Source organism: Triturus cristatus, chromosome 11 (assembly GCF_964204655.1).
Source record: "Triturus cristatus chromosome 11, aTriCri1.1, whole genome shotgun sequence".
In the NCBI taxonomy this organism is placed as follows: domain Eukaryota; kingdom Metazoa; phylum Chordata; class Amphibia; order Caudata; family Salamandridae; genus Triturus; species Triturus cristatus.
The window spans coordinates 577986482-578008986 of NC_140594.1; the positions used below are offsets into that span (position 1 = coordinate 577986482).

A 22505-nucleotide genomic window follows, 5' to 3' on the forward strand; every position below is an offset into this window, starting at 1 on the left:
CCAACGGCTCAAATGACATTTTACAGTTCAAACACAGCACACATATTCACAGTGATCTAACCCCAGGCTCTGTTTAACATTTACTGACTTCTTACTTCTAACCTAAGGTTCTGGATTAACGTGGTATTCTCTGCAATGCGCTGGGTTGTAATCCCTATATACATACAATTTAAAATTGCAATTACAATGCTAAGACAGAGGATGGTGAGAATCCTCTGATGCCTTCTATGACTGAAACTTTCTGGATTTTCTGTCTTTTGAACACAGGACGTTCCTACAAAGCTGGTGGCGAAGGCTGTCCCTTTGCCCATGACCGTGAGAGGCCACTGGTTCCTGAGCCCAAGGACGGAGTACACAGTGGCTGTACAGACTGCAGTGAAGCAAAGTGATGGCGAATATACCGTCTCAGGTTGGAGTGAAACAGTGGAATTTTGCACTGGTGGTGAGTATGTTTTTTACATATCACTAAGTAAGGAGAATTGGTTGACCTATCTGATCCATATTGTGTAACCTACTTCCTTGCGTATTCCTGGAGCCAGTGTGAACCACAAACACGCTCCAATGTAACATTTCCAGTCCTGTGGGATCTAGTGTGATACATGAGTAGGCACGGTATCAAGGATGTTTGTATGCCATGCTCTGGTGAAGTTACAAGACGCTTACTACAAAACAATACACTAACTCTTCTCTCGGGCAGAGACTGGAGTTCATACTGATGACATAGGCTGACAGCTGTGTATTGAATTTGATAATTTTCCAGAAAAGAATTACATATACCTAATGGCATAAGGCGGCTGTGGGTACTTGAGACCATTCTCAATGGAAGTGTGTGAAAAGACTGGCAAGGGACGAGTTAAAGGCAGAATAGTTTAATGCAATAGGTACACAAATAAGAACAAAAAGAACAACCTTCAGTAAAGTTTGTGAATTGAAGTTAGAACTCACATACGTGCACGTGGAGCGGGTTTTAAGTCAATACAAAAAGGCTGATCTTATAGGGAAACGAGTTTTGAAGCTGCACCAAAACAATCTAAAATCACAAAAACAGCACATGATGCAGTCACAGTTTACCCAGCCTGGTCACACAAAAGGTACCCATAAGCCAAACATTGTGAGGTATACATACATTGACAAAAAATCTAACAACACTGGACCAAAGATCCCAGCGACAGAGGTGTAAAACTACACAGAACATTGCATTGACAGCAAGGTAATCAACAAATAAATGTAGGAGCGAAAACTAACAGGCACTTGAATGAGATAGAAGATTACAAACCTGCAGACGCAATAATACATATATAGACCAGAGCCAAAGTAATTACTTATGAAGTCCAGTGCCTCACAGTAAATTTATTTACAGAGATACATAGAAGAATCAATATGGAAACCCATTTCATGTGGCAGCCACACAACATAATTGTTGAGGCTGTTGCAGTCCAGCTGTACATACACTGGGACAGGCACGAAAAGCCAGGACTACATGTAATTCTCATACAATGGACACATCTGTCAAGAGATGCATGTAATAGATAGAGAATTTAGGTGCTCAAGGAGACGGGACCATACATGTCACCAGCTGGCCTGTTGCACAAGGATCACATGCAAGGATCAAGCTTATAAAAGGCAGACAGATCAGATATCAGTGGCGTAACACGGGCTCCTGCAGCTCCTGCGGCACTGAGGGGGGTACTCTTCAGGGGCCCCCAAAGTCCAATTAACATCTGTGAGATATGGGAGACCCATCTTCACATTCTGCAGGGAGGTCCCATCATTTTGCGTTGCGATACTGTCAGACATAGAAGCCATCTGCTCAGTGAACAGCTAATAGGACAAAGGACCAAACTGTCAAGTGACACAAAAATGAGATACAATATACCTGTAAATGGCCATAAAGATGTACTCGAGAATCTAGCCAGGAAGAAAAACACAAAGGACTCAGCTTCAAAGGAACACAATGATCAGGTTCAGGACTTGATTGGTCAAAGACATAAGTATTATATATGTCCAGGGCTCATTTGGACATGGACACATGTTTCAGACACATGTACCAGCTGCCTGGTACCAAAGAGAACAGACACAATAATTTCTTGATCTGAAACACAAAAGACAGTATTGATTCACACACAATATGTACAGTATGATTAAGCCAAGACCCAAACCCCTGTCAAACTTGGTGTGATTTGACTGCCCTGTAGATCCCTCCGCTATGGAACAAATGTTTTTTCACTTAGTATTGAAAAGGTCCCAGTAAATTGGACCCCTCCTGGGCCAAGGCAAAGAAAATGAACGATACTAAGAGATGAACAGACACAAAGAACACTAGATAACACAAATATGTGAAGCATGCTGTACTAAGTTAACAACCTCTACCTACTAGTTATCTTTTGAGCCGTGAGTACTTTACATTACTTCTGACTGAGTAGAGGGAGAGATCTTCTGAGGGAGTGAAGTGATTCCTGATATTGTGTTAATAGAGAATACTGGCAAGTGCAATATTGCTGGTGAAAGGAATGTTTTAAGAGCTCTCCTGGATTTCTCTAAGGTGTTTTCCTCTCCTTTTTGGAAGGAGAGTGTTTTTCATGTTCATGCCACCAGAACACTAACACGTTTTTAAAATACTTTATTTATCATGATGTCCAATTTCAAACCAATAAATTGTACCAAACCAGTAACTTTACCCCAGAAAGCCTCACAGTCTTGGCATTGAGCAATAATTACCCTCACAGTTACATTACAATATTCTGCACTCAGGTCCATATTTATTAAGGGTTGCATCGCTTTTGCACCATACAACGGGATGCAAAAGTGACAAAAGTGACGCAATCCTTGAGATGCAATTTATCAAGCCATGCAAGACCACCTTGCGCAGCCCTGAGCGGCTTGATAAATCCAAAGTAATACAACACAGCGCAAATAGCTGAGTTGCGTTACTCTGCCCTAGGGAGGCATTCCATGGGTGGTGCGTGAATGTCCCCTTGCAAAACCCATAGATTTTAATGCATTCCCAGATTTACCATAAGTGGTAGACCTGGGAATGCACCAAAACTGCTGCACCTCCCCAGGTGTGGCATAAAGGGGAGAAATGACTCTATTTCTGCTTGTTAGGTCTCAGCTATACAGTGCATTTGCTGTTTAAAAAAAACTTGCTGTGTTTAATCTGTGGGCTTCAGCCCACCCAAGGCTTCCCATTTGCTCACTCCATCATCTGTCTCATATTCTTTGTCACCATTTGTCCCTGTAATACATGGTCATGCCTCTTTTTGTATTTAGCCCTCCCCCAGAGCATGGACCAAGTACTTGTGAACATCCACTGCTCCTGTTTTTAGGACCAATTTAGGACTTACATTTTTCTTTCTTTTTCAGCACTCTACACAGTGCTCGTGCAGTTACCAGCTTCGTCTTCTTCCACCCGCCCTCATTCCCTGTCCACAGATCTCCCCCTTCCTGTCATTGCTTTCACCCCATCTTGCTACTTTCCATTTCCCTCACCTCCTCCCTCCCGTCTCTGCTTGCTCCCTTGCACCTTCGCTGTATAGTTGATGTACTAATTGGAGCATGTGTGCATGGCTGCTATTACTTGGCACACGTTTAGTCAATGTTTATTTTCTGCGTGTGTGGGTGCTAGGTGTGTGTGTTTACACCATATATGATCGTTCAGCAATGGTGTTTATGCCTGGAAAAACAGACCTCAAGTGAATCAGGTATGCGTGATCATAGGGCATGTCAGAGCTTCTAAAGTACCTGTGCCTTCTGCTGTAATTAAGTAGCCACGTTTCTATTGTGCAAAATGATTGAACTGTTCGTGTCTCACGTTGTTGACTCTCATTTCATAGGGTGGGACTCTATTTCTTCAAATTACTCCCTTCAGGACACTTTCGTACTTTTTCCGCATTCATCTGTGAAGTGTTTCCGTGCACTATTGTTGCTTAGCTTGAATTCTCTTCAAAGGAGCCTGGCTGAGTCTTGATGTCATCAAGTTCTTCCTGACCCTCAGTGTCCGTGGCAAAAGTAGTCCTTTTAATGTGGTTGCCGATGTGATATATTTCCTTATATTTTCTACTGTAAACCAGTCTAACACTGTGATTCTTTCATTTTTTTGTGTGCAGTTTTATACAGTGCTAAAACCACCCGCAGGTAGTGCAGCACTTTACATAAGCACCAGTTACTTTTTCTGTGCAGTTTTGTATAGCACCAATACCATACGAAGGTATTGGATTGCTTTAAATTAGCACCATTTGCTTTACACAAGGACACATTCATTTTTCTAGGCACGCGGAGATTAAGTGATTTGGTCATAATCAAGGATGTTAAGCTGATGCCGAAAATGGAACCCGGTTTCCCAGCACCATAGTCGGCAGCTGTGGAGGATGCAAGAGGATGCCACGTTGTCTCCCTAGCCACTGCCTCAGTTCCACATTCTGTGATTATGGCCAAATCACTTAGCGCCTGATTACAAGTTTGGCAGACAGGGTTACTCCATCACAAACGTCATGGATATCCAGTCCAACAAATTACAATTCCATTATATCCTATAGAACTTGTAATAATGCAGACAGGATATTGTGCAAAACTGAGGTTGGTGCTTGCTTTGATTTTGATTGTTGGGGCGTCATTTCTGGTTTCTTAGAGGCACCGGTGGTATTTGCTCAGGCTGCTCTAAAGATGGTGACGTCTGTGGGGTTCCTTTCTAGTTGCTTGCATTCTCGTTTTGAGGCCCAGAGTTTAGGGGTGACCACCTGGATCTGCTGGTGTTGGCTGGTTTTGTGGGGGTGACTTTGTTGGGCAGTTGGTGTTCCAATTGAAAAGTTCAGGATGTCCTGCTGAAGGTTGTTGGTGGTGTCATGCATGGTGGTGTTGAGGGCGGTAGTTCACTGGATCCCTGTAATTTTGCTCTGTCTGCAGTGGGGTGGGTTTGGGGGCTTAGTGGTGGTGCTCGGGCGCATGCAATGGTGAAGTGGACTATGCTGTAGTTGGCCCATGTTAGCTCGGTGATATGGCTGAACTTGACTCTGTCGCTAGCTGTGAAGATGGGGTCCAGTGTGTGTCCTGCGATGTGTGCGGGATCAGAGACCAGCTGCATGAGGCCAATGTTTCTCATGCTCTCCAGGAGGTTGTTAGAGTTGGCATCTTTCGGGTCATCAAGGTGGAAGTTGAGGTTGCTGAGGATGATGTAGTTCTTAGTTTCGATTGCCAGAGGAGAGATGAATTCGGAGATGGCATTGCAGAAGCCGGGAGTTAGTGGGCAAGGGCTCCTCTGATGGCTGTCTGTGGGTTGGTTTGGATTTGGAAGTTTAAGTGTTCCATGATTGGTGTGATGTCATTTTCGGTGGCGGTGCATTGGAGGGTTTTCTTGTGGATGATGGCAATGCCTCCTCTGTGCTTGTTGGTGCATAATCCGTGTATTATCTTGTAGCCCTGGGGTGTAGTGGTCATGATGTCGGGGTTTGCAAATGGGTTGAGCCAGGTCTCTGTGATAACGATCACGTTGGGTGCCCGGGTGGTGATGGTGTCCCATATTTCTGTGGCGTGCTTGCAGAGGGATTGGGCGTTAAACAGTATGCATTGTAGATCTTCCAGGTTGTTGGTGGTCTAGTGGATGGTAGTGGCGAGGGTTTCTGTGTTGCACGAGAAGCGGCAGTGGCGGCAATTGAAGGGGCCCATAGTAGGTCATGGGGATGAGAGGCAGAAGTTGTTGTTCTGGTGTCTGGGGTCCAAGGCGAGGAGCTGGGTATTGGAGTATCGGTGGCTGGTCAGAGGACTAGGGTTCCTGGCATTGAACACAGTCCAGGCACGGATGGGCTTGCCTTTGGCACCTCTGTGACACGCCCGCTGCGCGTGTCCACTGCGTGGCCGTGCTACAGCCTCAATTACGTTGGTCCTCGGAGGGGTGCGGGGTGCTGGATGGTGGGGAGTGTGAAATGAGCAGCAGAGCAGGCAGCGCAAGAGCAAATAATATCACACAATTACACAGCGGCCCAAATTACTGGGGAAAACAGTGCAAGTACAGGCTGACCAGCCAGGAAAAAAGGCTGGCTATTACAGTGGATATGGGATTACACAAAGGGATCTCAAAGGGGATACAATGTTGCAAATGAACCGGGTGGGCGCAGCGGTGTTCGTGGGAGGTCAGCGAGTTACACGCAGCAAAAAAGGGATCTCTGGTGGCGAGGCGGAGCCGGTGCTACGACCTGCTTTAACAGTTAAATATGAGAAGCTCTCTGTTATGGGATGTAGTCAAGTCATGACCATCTTCCAGTATTCTGCTATAATTCTGCATGACCATATCATATGGCTAAATTTGGTGTCTGCCTCTCAGCACCATGGGCGTTTTCTTGTGCTGTCCAGGTAAATGTTCCCCATGTTTAGAAATGTCAATTAAATGTTATTGCGTGAAAGGGAGAGATCAGAAATGTTCCTTATTTACAAAGATATGGTGCATTTCCGATTTCTCCTTGCGGTAGTGCACTCTGTGCTGCCTAGCGCCAACCCTAGCACCATGGTGCAAGGGTGTCTGCGTTGCGGGCAGGCTTGTTTTTGTGCATGAATGAAGGGACACCTTCTGCCCAAAATCAATCCTTAGAGGCATGTTCCTCTTCCTCTGACAGCTGCAGAATGCATCATACGTGGAAAGGGGACTTAACGAGGAGAAATAAAGATATTTCTCCTCAATACACCTCTGTCAGGTAGGCACACCATTTTGGTGCAAACCCAGGTTTACAAATCTGGGTTTGCGTCAAAATACATGGGTGGATGTATGGGAATGCCCATGCTTTTTCACCCATGTAACGCCGCCCGACACAAAGTAACACAAGGCATCAAAATGTGCTGCGTTGGCTTACTTTGTATGTACTAAACCACGCAAAGCCATGCAGTGGCAAAGTGGCTTTGCTTGGCTTAGTAAATCACAGTTAATTACTTATGTTGCCTTGCGATGACGTGCGTTACACAAGGACAATGCACGTCCTAGGTACATCTGCCTCAACTTTGTTTGACTATTGTAGCCATCAAGTTGATAGACCTGGGTGCTTCTGGGAAGTCTATTCAGATTTCCTGTGCTGTCTGAGCCAGTGAAGCCTACAGTAGAAGAGTCCAGATCAGACTCCAAAGCTTTCCTGTGTGCAGCTTATCAAATGTAATGAAGTGGTCTCCCCCATCACCCTGCAGCCCCCTCTCTCCACTGTATTACTGAAAGGGTTTTGCTAATGTCTTCAAATGGCTGCAAACACTCCACTTCCATGTCCGGGTCATAGGGTGGCCTCTTTATGATCTTTTTAACTGACCTTTTTAACTACTTTTTCCCAAGTGTTACATATTTGTCTAATCAAGTTAGGCACACCTGATAAAAGATCATATTATAATAAGAATCTCCGTCAGGAAAGTTATGTCACATGCCCTTTTATTAGTCTTTTTTTCCAAATGTTGCCCTTCCTCTAGCTACGGCACCACATGATTTAATTACGCTGCCATATAATACATTTCCAAATTTGGGAGCTCCAGGCGCCCACCTCCCAATTTTGCTTTAGTGCGTAGGCAAACTCTGCTTCTCTTACTTGCCTCGACCAGTAACCACCAGTAGCCGGTCCAGTTCCTTAAATATATTTTGCAGTATGGGAAATATTGCGTTTTCCATGCATATAAGTGTCTAGAGAGGAAAATTAAGTTGGGCAATGTAATTTGACCCACCACTGCTAATGATCGGGTCTTCCAGGAATTCACAGGATTTTCAAATCCTCAACTACCTACACTTCCTATACTGTAAGCCAGCTGCTTCTCTTGCTTATTTCCCACCTGTATAGGTAACCACATCCAGTGCTTAATTTTATGTTTCTGCTTCTCGAGCACAAGCAGGCTTTGGTTTGGGGCGGGTGGGTTGGGGAGGAGTGGCTAGCCCAATGTTATGGGTACTGACTGTTTGGTCGGCCCAGGACCGACCAAACCAGTTATGAACACTCTCCCGTTTTCTCCATGTAGGCTGCATGCAACCTGCATGGAGAACACAGCCTCCCCATAGACGCCTGTACAGACGGCGTCCTAGCTAATCACAACACTGCCATTGCAGTGTTGTGATTGGCTTAGGGGAGGAGAGGAAGGCTGCCTGTGAGCAGAGAGAGTGCAGGAGACGTGATGCGGGACCAGCGGCGAAGGTACGTTTTCTCAATTTTACTTTATTATAATAACCCGCGCGACCCACCCCCCCACCCGCGAGACCTCCCCCCCACCGCGAGACCTCCCCCCACCGCGAGACCCCCCCCCACCGCGAGACCCCCCCTCACCTGCGAGACCCCCTACCTGCGAGTCATGCCAGCCGCGACTGTAGTCATGTAATAATATGTCAAGGACTTTTGAGAATGTTAGTGATTTTGTATAAAGCTGTGTTAAATGGCTGCTGTTCAAAATTTAAATTCAGCAAAGTAAAGATTATAAAGCATAATCTTTGCATCCGGTCCTGACACAGAATTGTCTCAATGAATTAAATATTCATGCTATAATTGTCCTCAGTGGTGCCCCTGCTGGAGGTAGCAGCACCAATGCCTTGTGCTGTCTCCACAGAAATGAAATTAGATAATCTTTTTGACTGAAGACACTCATTGCTCCAAGAACAGTTCCTCTGAGGGTCTATTTGCATGCTCAGGGAATACCAGGACAATCTTATGGCGACAATGGTCCACATTGGTATCATTTACAAAACATTTATTTCCAATAAACAGCCTAAGTAGCCTCATGCAGTCTTTAAGTTTTGGCTTTGACATTAGGAACACGTTGCACTGTGTATTAAGATGTTACTGTGCTGTGTTCTACTTTAACTACATAGATAAATTGCTCTCTCTTTTTATCAAAGGTGGTCTGACGTGATCTAATTCATATGTTGTGTATGTCATTAAGTGCATGAGACTATTTAGTCTGTTCATTGGAAATAATTCTTTTATAAATGATACCCATGTGAATCATTGTTGCCATAAGATTGCTATGTACCTGGGTTCTCGTGGGTGTCACAGTTGCTCTTGTAGCCTGATATGAGCAGGGAATACCATGAGAAAGAGATTATTTGTTCGGTCCTCCCCTCTGAGTTTTTGGTCCTGCTGTCTTGTTCATTTGCTTTCCCAGTTAACATTTTGACCATTGTTTTCAGTTCTATTATTAATTTTTTCAGGTATTCTACCGTTTCTTTCATTTTTTTGTTATTTCGCTGATTATCCTGAAGTGTGTTTGTAGTAAATTAATGTTGTCTGTACTAGGGGCAGTTTTGAGTTCGATGGCCAATTAGGAGTTTTATTTGGCTCGCAGTGTCCGGGTCGGTGTTTTGCAATGCTCTGCATAGGCCCTGCTCCCATTGTGTTTGCCTTCGGTACACCAGACCCTACCAATGACATATATTAGTCAATTGTACTTTTTTGAGTTGGGTTTTTCTGATGTCAGCTTTTATGTTTCGCTGTCTGTGCCTTTTGTTATCTTAGTTTGCAGATCTGTCACTTTTGGGGCGTCTACAGTTTTACCCCTGTAGTTCAATCTGCCACTGACTGCCCCTTTTGCACTTCAGTCGACAGTCTGGCCGTTTCCTATCCAAGCCTATTTGTGTGTTCCTTCCTTTATCAAACTTGCAACTCTCTGGACATCTTATTTTCCTCTCATCATTGTTTGGTGTGGTCCCCCCCCCCCCAAGGTCTGCCTCAATCTACCTTGTTAATTTCTAGGTGCTATAACCCAAGTCCCGCTACCAAAGTCATTCAGTTTGTGGGGCCATGGGCGTGATCTGCGCTTTTTGTCTGTTGCTGACTTTGCTTCGCATTGCATGGTCAGGCTCTGGTACTCACTGTGTCGGGACTGTCCGCCTGGGTCTCTTCCCTTATTGTGCATCTTCCAAGGCCTGTCTGGCAGTCTCCCTTACTCCTCACCCACTAATAGAGTACAGTGGTGGCTGGCACGGACCAGGGGTGGCAGGCTTGGGGGTCTAAGGGGACCTGAAATAAGAAGGAACAAAAATGTACCTTACCGCCGTGTCTCTCCTCCGTCTCTCCTCCTCCTCCTCCCTTCGCAACCTCCGGAACAAGAAGCACATCCAGGCTTCTCTAAGCCAATCACAATGGAGCACCATGGTTCGGCGCTCAGCAAGGGAATGGGAGCCTAGGCATGTGGAGAACATGCAAAGTGCGCATGACTGCTTGGCCGGCCCGAGATGGCCGACCAAATAGTCATAGGCACTTACAAAGTGTGCTCACCACTCCCCCTGCTTCTGTTGTCAAAACAGCTCTGCCCCACCCTGCAAAGCTGCAGCAGCAGGACACAACAAAATGATAATAACCTCAAGTTATTATCATTTTATTTTTCCTGTATTTCACTGCTGCAAAGCAGTGAGGCGACGCTCCTCCGCCTTAGCGGAGGAGCTGCCACTGTAAAAGGTGAGCTTGTCCAGTCCCAGCTCAGCATCTGCTCCCTGCCATACAGGCGCAGCCCTAGCTTCTGCCACCCGGCACACTGTGCCCTTGGCAACCATGCACACATCCTGTCAGGTCCACTCTGGGTCTCTATTGTGTCAGCCCTCGAGCCCCCCCCCCCCAACGCCATGTGTGATCACTACTCTCCTTTCAACGGTTCTCTGCCTCACGTGGTCATGGGCTCACTCTCTCACCATGAATAGCGCAAATGTACTTCTCCTCTGCCCAATGGGAACCAATCACCTTGGCTGCACCTGGGTTTAAATTGCTTGTCCCTGCCGCAGCGTTCAGGTAGGCCCAGCCCGGTCCTCGCCACCTCTCTGCACACCAGCTAGTCCCTTTACACGCTGTTTCCCATATCAAAGCCTGGATGCTAGCTTCAAATTGCCCGCCTCAAGCGACCGTTCATGGCTCTCGCTTTTTCATGGGCTGGCCACTGCATGTGTTGGCTCTCCTTGGCCTCCTGCTCTGATGTGCTCTCGGTTTCACCGGGTCCGCCAAGCATTTTCTTGCCTCTTCTGTGGGAGGAGGGGTCGATGTTTATTCCTCTATTCCAAGCCGAGTTTTCATCCCTAAACCACTTGGCGGGAGTTCACACTTAGTTGCTGCCGACAGTGGAGGACCGTGAACCACCTGGATTGTTTGGGATTATATGTGGAAGGAAAGAAGCTAGGCGTACTGCCTGTCGGCCACGCCCCGACAGCAACATTTTATGATCCCATGATGGACAAATAAACTTTAAGAAAAAAGAGTGGCAGCTACTGTACTTTAAAAAAAAATGTGGCAGAGGTTAACTGGAGCTAGTCCGTAAACACACATTTCCCTCTGACGTTTAGAGTACAATGTAAGCTGTCCCACAGCATTTTATGCTGCCTTTAGTGATTAATAGTGGTTTGTTCGTCAGCACCACACCGAGACTATTATCTGTTACCGACAAAGAACCCTACTATACTGGAACACTAAAACGGGAGTGTTTGGGAAAGAAATTAGGGATCTTTTAATTTTTGAAACCAATAGACTAGATATTTTTTGGAGACTGGAGGTACCCGAGATTTCATGGAAACTTCAAGAATAATAGCAATTCCAAGGTTTCAGATTTAAAGAGTGGGTGATTTATTCATGCCACAAACGATTGGTAGGGGCAGCTGATGGGGAGGCTCTGGTATTTGGTCTTGGTTTTGAAGAAGATGACTTCCGAATTCTTTTCATTTAGCTGCAACCAGCCAATGCTCATCCATCTTTGAATTTTTTGCAGCAATTGCCTAGTGCACGGAGTCGGTTAGGTGACCCATTAATTCTAACAAGGGGTTTCTTCAAGAGTCTGTAACAGAACTATTTTATGTGTGTATTAGACATATGTTTTAAAGAAGACTCATGGGCATCTCACAGTCGAAAGTCATTGGAGGAAAGGCAGGATATCCCAATTTCACTGGTACTGGTGCATCTGGAACCTTAATTTCTTTAAGGCAGTTGTTTGCTCTGATGGATTATTAATGGGGTAAAATAGAGTGGTCCACTCTGTTAAATGCCAGATTGCATAAAAACGTTATTGCTTTTCTTGGTGACGATGTCATAGAACAACAAACACTGATTTACCACATATGGGGTAACATTTCCAATGTCACATTACTATCTTTCAGAAGATATGTTGGAAGAAGTCTCGTATTCCCCACACATTTCAAGTAAAATATTACAAGCAATTAGGGTTGGTTAATTACATTACGATTAAAGAGAAACGCCTCAGCCCTATGACGGTGGACTGATTGGACCATTTCATTACCCCTTGGGCATTTATCTGCAGTGTTGTCCTCCCCTAACACTCTCCACCAAAGACTGCCCGAAGAAGATCCTTCAGTCATGTCACTGATTACAAACTAGCTTAGGCATTAAAAAAGCATCTCCAGTAACAAAGTTGTAGAATAGAATGTGAATGCATTGTTTTCCAGGTATAAAAGGCAGTATTAAAAGGTTTTGACACAATCACTACTAGCAAATGGAAAAAGCTTACCGCTAAGAGATGCAACCCTTGCTTTTTTGATGACTTGTGTTCTAAGAGAAAAAAGATCAAGACTTTGTAGAGCCAACGGAGGTCCAACTAAACACCCAGAACACTTTCTGCTATAAAAGCAGCTATAAAAATGTATAAACATGGTCTATCCTTTATTTAAGTCAGTTATTTATAGTCCAAAATAAAAAGCTTTCCGAACTATCCCAAAGAACCATTCAAGACTGTCAAACTCGACTCTAAATAACCTGTGGAACAACTTGAGGCCAATTCCCATGCCAACTGCTAATAATTTCTCTACTTTTTCTTTATTTTTTTTAAAACAATCTTTATTCATTTTCCAATTACAATCCCCACAACCCCACCATCCCCCACCTCCCACCCCACTTCAGATCGGTATTATTTATAATAAAAAAGGTATCATACACAGGAAAAACAAATGTTCATTATATTCTTACAAAAATGCCATAAGTTTGCCCTGTCACCGACTAATTAAAGTGACTTGCGCAGTATCTTTCCCTTATATTAAAAAACAGTGAAAATGAGTTCTTATTCATTTGCTTTAAACCCATGGTATGTGTTCAGACTATCTTTCTTTACAACCCACACCTTTTACCCCCAGAGTGGGGTTACATGTTCTTCCTACATTTTTCCCCTTTTTGAATTTGAATCCAGATATGTAGAGGGGGCAGAGGCGCAACTAGAGCCTAATTTCGTGGGGGGGGGGGCTAAGAAAAAATTTCGGGGGAGGCTGAATCTTTTAAGCCATAGGCAGAGTGGAGCTGCAGGGGCTCTTAGAAGGGGTGAAACAACAGCGAGGCCTCATTAACATGCAAATGGTCTTTTAAAGACCTGTGAAGTGCTCGGGTGCGGCTGTGTGTGCGCCTGGAAGCTGTCTGGGGGGGGGGGGGGGGGGCTGAGGCCTTGTGAGTCCAATGGGGGCACATTTTCAAACCTCTGCTCGGCATGTTTCTTCCTTTTCATTTATAGATAGCCTTTTCTAAACTAAATATTGCTAGCAGCCTGGCGAGCCATTGATGAAACGTTGGTGCATTTGGGTCTGGCCATGCGGAAGCAATACACGTTCTTAAAACTGCCATAGCAATAAAAATCAATCCATGTCCCATTCTGACAAGATTAGTTTCGGAAACCCCTAACACCATTACATAATCAGACAATATTATTTCAGTTTCAAGCACTTCGGTTAAAAAATATTCTCTATATTTTTTCACTTTTTTTAACCCATTACATGATGCAAAAATATGAACACTATCTGCATTAAACAATGTGCATTGAGGGTAAAATGTTTTCTTTCCACTCCCCCACTTTGCAATTTTATCCGGGTGTAATACAAAAAAAAACAAGTTTTAAAGAATTGCGCCTGTAATCTGGTGGACAATAAAATAGATTATGACATCTCATAAGCACACTTAAATGTCTCATTCGATATCCCTACTTTCATCTGCCATTTCTGTGCATATTTATCCAGATCATCTGGCAGGGCTGCTAAATGCAGTGTGCAGTGCAGAGTGTACACCTCTCCAATAGAACTTACTTTATCTTGAAGAACTCTTTTAATAATTCCAATTTTCTCGAATTTGGCCCGTTTGCCTCCCTTCCATAACGAAAAATCTCTAACCTGGAGGAATTTTTAAAAATTCCGCCAATCTAAAGTAAACATTTCTTTCAGTTCTTCAAATCATCGGAACCCCGTGGAAGAAAAGAAGGGCCCACTCCGATTAATACCAGCTCTTTTCCACTTCATCATACATGATTCGCCAAAAATCTCTGGGAGAGTATGATTGTTGTCTACAGGCATATAAAAAGATAGTCTATCAATACCAAACACTTTCCTGATGGCACCCCATGCTTTAACCACACCAAAAAGGGTTTTGGACCAGACTTTTTGTAGTAGCTATCATGCAGTTGCGGCCACAGACAGCCCGTGATCTTTTTTCCCACCATGAGTTCAAAAACACATGGTACTTTATCTGTCCGTATATCATCCCTATTAATCTGCAATAACTCTCGGCTATACGTTAATATGGATGCCCAGTAGTATAATTTTAAGTTCGGGAGTGCCATCCCTCTCCTGTCCCTCGGTAAAGTAAGAAATGTATAGGCTCGTCGAGGTCGTGAGTAAGCCCAGATAAATCTAGAGAATATCTGCTCCAGTGCCTAAAACCATGGTTGTGTAAATTCCAGGCAGATTGCCCTAAAAAGATATAAAATATTTGGAAAAAAGCATTTTTAATAATATTGCCCCTTCCTATAATAGATAGATGTAGATTATTAATGCATTGGTGATCTTTTTGCATTATATCCATAAGGGGTTCCACATTAACCTTGAAGACACTATCTAACCAGGGCGATATACAAATACCTAAATATGTGGCCTTTTCTACTACCCGTATGTCGGTCATCTTGGCCTTGTCATTCAAGACAACCTAAGTTTTATCCTGGTTTAGTGCATAACCAGAGATTTGTCCAAAACGTCTTGCCTCTTCTTCAGTAGCTATCACCAGCGCAATATCGTCTGCATAGGCCAAAGTCTTAGTGGCCCAATTCTGAGACCATAAAGCTGAAATTTGAGCATTGTCTTCTAATTTACGAATAAATGGATAGATGTAAATTGCAAATAAGAGCGGGGAGCAGGGGCAGCCCTGCCTCGTACCCCGGGAGATTGGGAATTCCCTAGATAATATACCATTAACCATCACGGTGTGGAAATGTGGATTTTCCTGGTCAGTTATGTCCCCTATCTTGGACCCCAACGGTTCTATGTGCATGTCACAAGTACATGTATGTTCCCTCCAGTTCCAGTTATGAAGACGCAAATACATGTGCGTCCACCGTCAACATGTCCTCTGTCAGATCCGCCATGAATGGGCTGGATATTCGATTCCTAAGTATGAAAGGCCACCGACTTTTTATGGCTAAGTTACTCCATTTTTGCAGTTCAGGCAGAGTAGGCCCGATTCTGTCCTCAAAGCCTTTCCCTGCTCTCTGCCTCTGACAGCTTCAGCTTGAGCTCGCATCTGTATCCATGAACTTTGTCCTACTCTCTGCGCGGCTCACGAAGCCTGACATCAGCCTATTCTCTGCCAAGAACTGTATTTCACCTTCGAATTATCTGCTTCCCCCTCAGCCGATGCATTCCTGCCTAGTAGTTTAAGTAAACATTCTTCCAGTTACCAAGCAAAAGGCCCGGCTTCTCTGTCCTCATGCAAGTAATTCATAGCCCTGTTACCATGGAATATTCCTACCCCCTCGCATTTAGTGTAGACACTTAGACGTTTGTACACGCACACACAGTCAGTATAGAATAGATTCTGTCCGAGAGTCCTTCCCTTGTGGATAACACAGTTCTTTAAACATAGGATATTAGATATGATTTGGGATTAGGTTGACATAACCCCAGACTTTTGTCTCCACATGTAGAGCTAAATGTCAAGTCCCCTTCACCCTCTAGTTACGCGTCAATCACACGTCATGCTGCTGCGCGCGCATCTCTGCCAAGTATTTCTGCTGACATTGCGAAATCATCTCCAGGTATCCACCCACACATGACAATTTACCCCTTATCATCAAGTGGACGCCCACATGGACGCCCACCTTCACGCCTACTTACACGCCCACATGCTCTTATCTCATTCTCTCTTGCTCTCTTGCTTACGTACAATTGAGAAATGTATATATACTGTACTCTGTGAATAATGTTTTGAGAATATTGAGAATACTTTTCAGCCCCGTCCAGATCCTTTTTGGTGATGGAGATATTCTCCCTTTGACTCGAGTTATTGGAATAAAGCCCTTTATGAATCTGATACCACAGACTCAGCCTCTTGCTTTATGCATGATCTTATTGATATCTGAAAAATTATGACAGCGTGATATTTTATTTACCACAGAATGGCGCCCGAACAGTTTAATCTCTTTCCCCACACGCCGGAGATGAAGGTCCTGTTTTGCCCCCTTCCATAGCCGTGATGGACTTCAAGCGTGCACGTCGCGGGTTTTCCCGCCAACTCCCTCAGGCCACCGAAGGGGACAGACTGTGACCAGGCATCCATACGAGGCGGTGAGGAACGCAGATTGTCTACCCAGAGCCCACCTGCGAGAGAGCTGCGTCCGAGGTATACAGAGGCCAACCAGGTTTTCAAAGTCCCGATGTCCAGAGGGTCCGATGTCCGCAGTCGTCGAGTCCAGTCCATTCTCTGAGGCCTTCCGTTTCAAGGAGCTACTCGGTGAGTACCATCGCCGGGGAGGCGTGTTGACGCGCACATAGGTTGTGCCGGTCAAGACGGATTTGGGTACACAAATCCGGTCTGCACTGTTTAGCAGTGTATATGTACTGTTTAGCAGTATATCAAGTATTCCGAAGTATTCAGTTATTGTCAAGAATTCTGCTTGGTGATTAGTTATGCAGACTGTCATCATTGTTGGTCATTTTTAAAGGTTAAAATGTTTAATGTTTAATGTTTAATGTGTTAAAATGTCCTGCATATTGTGGTATGAATGATTGTTCATTGTTGTGCTTTTTGTATTAAGTGAGTTCAAGAGTAAGTATCAGATCAGTTGTCAATATGCCGCTCTTCTCGAAGTTAAGACAGATTACTACCAGAAAAGGGGTGCTTGAAGAAGCAGTTCCTATTCCTCCTAGGGACACTCCAGGACATTTTATGTATCACAAGCATGGCTTAGACGCCATATTATTCCTTGATCTATGGGTGGACTACACCAAAGAATTACCAGAAAGTCAGAGGTGGCCCGTAGCTGGGACCTGGGATGCCGAATGTATCATGAAAGTCGAAGAAGAGTTGTGGAAGAGGAAAGCTAGACAGTCACAGAAAGACGCTGTTGAATTATGGCGTAAAGAATAGCATAGACGCACAGAGTAAGCGCTCAGAAAAGAAGAGAAAAGTAGGGAGGATTCAGACAAAGCCCGAGAAAACGTGTTAGTTGAGGAAGGTATACGAGTAAAAGCAGGACAAGTAGATGGACAACGAAACACTCTTATGAAAGAGAAAATGTAGACCAGCTTGGAAGGATGCCATTGAGTTTTTGGCGCAAGGTGTCACATAGAAGGTCAGAGTAAGTGTTTCACGAAGCAGAGAGAAGTGGACTGGAGTCTGGAAAAGCCAAGGATGAGATGTTACAGGAGGAATTTGAGCTGGTAAAATGAGCGCAGGCTGACAGAAAAAGAAATACTGACGTTGCTGGTATTTATCCCGTCCTTTCAGAGGACCTAGCAAGAGTGGCCCCAGTAAAAAGACCAGTTATAATACATATATTAATTACATAGTAGCCCAAAGGTTCTTGAGCCCCCCACCGAATGAACAGCGCATAGCTGGTGTTTACATGGTCCAACATTTGACTACGTTGTCAATAGGAAATTGAGAGGGGTGCAGCTAGAGAAGGAGCAACTCCTGTGATTTGATGACACCCCTAATGTACAAAGTGTTAACGAAAAATAATTAGTGACAAGTTTAGCTTGGAAAAAGAATTGTGGGTATTTCGAATTTGCAAATTTTTCATGAATACAGGTTTGTGTTCTTGATGGTCCAGTGAGCCAATGTGCTGGGTCAAGTCGGTAAGATTATGACCCCCTGAGTGCAAATTGTATGTAAAAATAATTTTTCAATTGAGCGAATTATTGCAGTTTTTATGGAATTGAGTAGTCTTTTTGTCTTTGACAGCTTCAGAGTGAGGAGAAGGTGGGGGCCGTGTAGAGCAGAATGTGATACAGAAATCGGAGACAGATTCTGACCTTGTAGCCAGTGTAGGTGGGGGCCGATGAGAGGAGCAGAACAGGGCACTGCTTAGAAGGCTTCTCTGACATCGCATCTGTGTAATGCCTGCAGCTGGAGAGCCTTGGGGCCAGGAGTAGGAAAAACAAAAAAAAAAGATGGCTGGCAGCCCAGGCTCAGGCCGCGCTGAGGGGCTATTTTTAACTTCTCTGATAAGACAGGGCAGCTGAGAAATGTAAGTCGAGAAAGATTCCCTTGTTCTATTCTGTGCAAAACAAGTGCCCCGAGGAAATGTCTATGGAGAAGATTTGTTTTATTTTTTAGCAATTGTTATATTGCTTCTGGTCAGAAAGTAAAATGTTGCTCTTGCTTGGAATTTTAAGGGCTATGTGCCTATATAAAAACGATTTTCAAATTCAGACATTTTTGAATTGTGGCCACAAGCTGCCACCAGTTGCATTGGATAAATGATCCAGTGGTTACGGGTCTGTGAGGAAAGATGTGAGATGCATCTTCGACTAGGACATGAGGGTACATTGTGTACAAAGAAGCATAGCACATTTTTATAAAAAAAAAAAAAAAAAAAAAAAAAGAGACAGGTTCGTGTGTTCGTCATTTTTTGATTATTGTTGCTGATCCTGTGTGTCAGACTTGACGCGGTCATCATTGGGATGACCCACTGCCAGATGGGGTTGTATAGGGCAGGTAAATAAGTTATTGATTATAAGCCTGACAAATTAAGCAGGCCAGAATGTTCGCATCTGAGCTGTAGGTACTGTAATTACGCATCGCTGCTCATTTATATATGTTAGTGTAATTATCTATGCTTTCTGTGCCCGGTATACTGATGGCTTGGCACAATTACTAAATTTCACAGACATGATATTACCATTATCATGCTGTCAAAATAGCAGACAACACGTTATCAGTGTATGTCTAATTGGTGTTGGAGATGAATGAAACAAAAGAAAAAGGCTATGCAAGACTAAAATATTTTTCACATAACTGCCTTTCTCTTATAGACAGGCAGCCTCGGTCATATGTTTCCAGATTGGACATTAAGGAACAATTATGATCTGTGCACTCGCATTTTAACTCTTGAAAGGCCTGTTTTAAATAAGGACTGCCACCACAGAGTGACAAATAAGGCTCGGTATTTAGGGTAATGAGAAAATATCTGACAGGATTTCCTTTTTAAAGTTTGCTTTAGTAAGCTCATTCTTGTGAGTGGTGGCCCCAAAAGTTGACTTGTTTTTGAATTAGGCTATTTATTGTATAGGTGGAAATTATTGCACATTGACTGATTTCTTTAGCAGATAAATTATTAATTATCAACATTAACAACTGTTCTTAAACTTGGTTTTCCGAATATTTAGGTAATTTAGCATTCCTATTAGGGCCTCCTAGCATTAATATTGACTTCAGGTTGGTGTAGGTTCATGTAATAGGGACATTTGCATATGAGATGTCATTTGGCCAGCTTATGAGCTAACACAATGAGGTTTGTACATTAATTTGAAGGATTTCTCGCCGTTTCACATACGCTGTGTATCTCCTATAATTTTGCTTACGCCCAGTAGCTACACACAGGGATTAATAGTATTGTCAAGACACAGGGTTTGATAGTGTTTGACAGCAGTGAAATCTGTTTCAGATTTCCTCCTGTCAAAAAGGGGGGGGAAGGAGGAGAATATTGGCTTTCTGCTGGCCCCTGAGGAGGTTCGCTTCCCGCTAGCCCCTTAAGAAATTAAGCCCCTTAGAAATTAGCCCCCTTAGAAATTAAGCCGAGGAAATAGGTATGGTGCTTTCCCCTTTTTCTCATGTTTTATTGTGATCTTTCAGGGGAATTAGTTGTGGGCACCGGAACGTATTCAATTGATTTCTGGTTTTTCACAGCCCAAGACACAAAAAGACTAAAGTCCTCAAGAACACACTGTGGCATTTGAAGAATTAAAGAGAGCTTTATGTCAAGCACCAGTTTTAGCAAACCCTGATTACAACAAATCGTTTATGTTTTTTGTGACAGAGCGGGATGGAACAGCACTATCTGTCCTAACACAAGATCATGCAGGAAAACACGAGCCCTGTGCTTATTTTTCTAGTACATTAGACCCAGTAGCCCAGGCTTTGCCTGCGTGCCTAAATCAGTTGCAGTAACGGCCTTAGCCATAAGACAAAGTGACTCGATAGTGCTGGGCCACCCTCTGACAGTACAAGTACCACACGCAGTAGAGGTTCTCTTGAACCGGACACAAACACAACACCTGACTGTAGCTAGACTGACGGATTATGAGCTGACGTTATTTCAACCACACATAGAGATCAGACGATGCAACATACTGAATCCCGCTACCCTTTTGCCCTCCAGTACAGAAAGCGTTTCACCACACAACTGTGTTGAAGTAATACATACCGTGACTAAACCAAGACAAGACTTGACAGATGTTGCACTCCCAGACCCCGAGCTAACACTATATGTTGACGGCTCATGCATGAGGACAGGGGCGGGAGAATTAGTGGCAGCATATGCAGTGACTGCTGATACTGTAATAATAGAGACTAAAAGAATAGACATATTGTCAGCACAAGCAGCAGAGCTCATCGCCCTGACACAAGCGTGCATAAGAGCTAAGCACCTGAGAGTAAACATTTACACCGATTTTGTGGAGAGAAAGAGGTTTCTTGACCTCTCATGGGGCCAAGATACAGCATGGCCCCCTTATTCAAGCCCTACTGGAAGCAATACATTTACCAACAGCCATAGCTATCCTAAAATGTAAAGCACATACTAGAGCCACAGATACCATTTCCCAAGGCAATGATCTGGCAGACCGAACTGCTAAACAGACAGCCCAGACCCCACTAGACATGACAAAGTTACAGGTTTAATAAGTGTCCAAAGCCATGACAGTTAGGGATCCTTCCAAGGATGTACAAGACATACAGACACATGCTACTGTAGACGAATTAAAGAAATGATCGGAACAAGGAGGGGTACTGACTGATCAAGGTTGGATGAATAAGGGCAAATCCACATGGTTTCTTCCTGATACCATGGTACAAGTGATTATAAATACCGCACATAGTCCTGCACACTTAGGAGAGAAAGCAATGATAGATAGCTTACAGAATATATGGTTCAACAAGCACCTGCGTGCAGCAGCGAAACAAAAGGTCAGAACATGTATGATCTGTTGCCAATTCAATGCAGGTAAAGGCATTCCGATGGAACAAGGTGGATTCCATCCACCTGACCACCCTTTTGAAGTGCTCCAAATGGATTATATCCAAATAAACAGATGTAGAGGTTACAAATATGTCCTGGTACTAATGAAGCAGGTGTCCCTTCTGTTAGGGTATACCTGGAAATTCCATTGTGTGCGACATCCTGAAGCAGCAGGCCTTGTAGAAAGACATAATCAGACATTAAAATTTTGCGCAGACAAAGGTATAGACTGGATGGTAGCCCTGCCGGTTGCCCTCTTTTACATGCGAATAGTAGCTCATTCTAGAACAGGCTTATCTCCCTATGAAGTGGTCTTTGGTAGACCACCAAAATATGTGGGCACTACAATGCCTAAAAGATTACTTATGTTGACAGTAACATGCTGACAGATTACCTGGCTTCCTTGATGTCTGCACTACTCTCTTGTTGTTCGCAGGTTGCTGCCGCCTTCCCTGACAACACCCAGGTCAAAGAATACTCCATCGCTCCTGGATGACAGGCGCCAAAGTCAGTGCTCTGGACCACGGGGACGGCCGTTAAAGTCAAAGTGCACCTTCACCACTCTTTTACAAAGGAAAAAAAAAACTTTGAACTTGGATTTTGAACAACATTTTCTAGAGGAGAATGCCCAGAAGTTTCCACAAAGCTAAACCTTGATTCAAAAAGTCAGAACCCGTTTGATCAATTAAGTCCACTAGGTGGTGAAGCGGTTGAACATGTATTCTGGCTCGCATAAGATCTTGGACAATAACATAAATCAAAAAAAATAAGAGAGCTAGATAAGAAGCAAATAGATGTATAGTGACTGTAATTTTTCAATATCTTAAGAGCATCACGATAATATGTATCAGCTTAATACTACATGCTATTTTTCCTCCTATTGCCTCACTCTTATACTCCTCCACTAATGATACCATAAAGCACACCATAAAGCACACATTTAGTGATCTGCCATCCTATGAGCTATCATATCGACTTGCCTTACGCAACAATACCTTTATTCAGATGCTGCACCATTCACATCAGACTAGCAATGCTACAGACTGCTGGGTCTGTGGCCGACTCCCCCCCTATCAGAACTATAAGGGAGT

At 43.9% G+C, this 22505-nt stretch overlaps 1 protein-coding gene across 4 annotated transcripts in view; it reads left to right on the plus strand.

Moving 5' to 3' along the window:
* Window positions 1–22505, plus strand: part of PHYHIP (phytanoyl-CoA 2-hydroxylase interacting protein) — a 335593-nt gene that overhangs the window by 235951 nt on the left and 77137 nt on the right. For all 4 annotated transcript variants that reach the window (XM_085633782.1, XM_085633784.1, XM_085633785.1 and 1 more), the window contains exon 3: window positions 268–442. In XM_085633782.1, the coding sequence (XP_085489908.1) occupies window positions 268–442 (175 nt within the window). The remainder of the gene's footprint in view (window positions 1–267; window positions 443–22505) is intronic.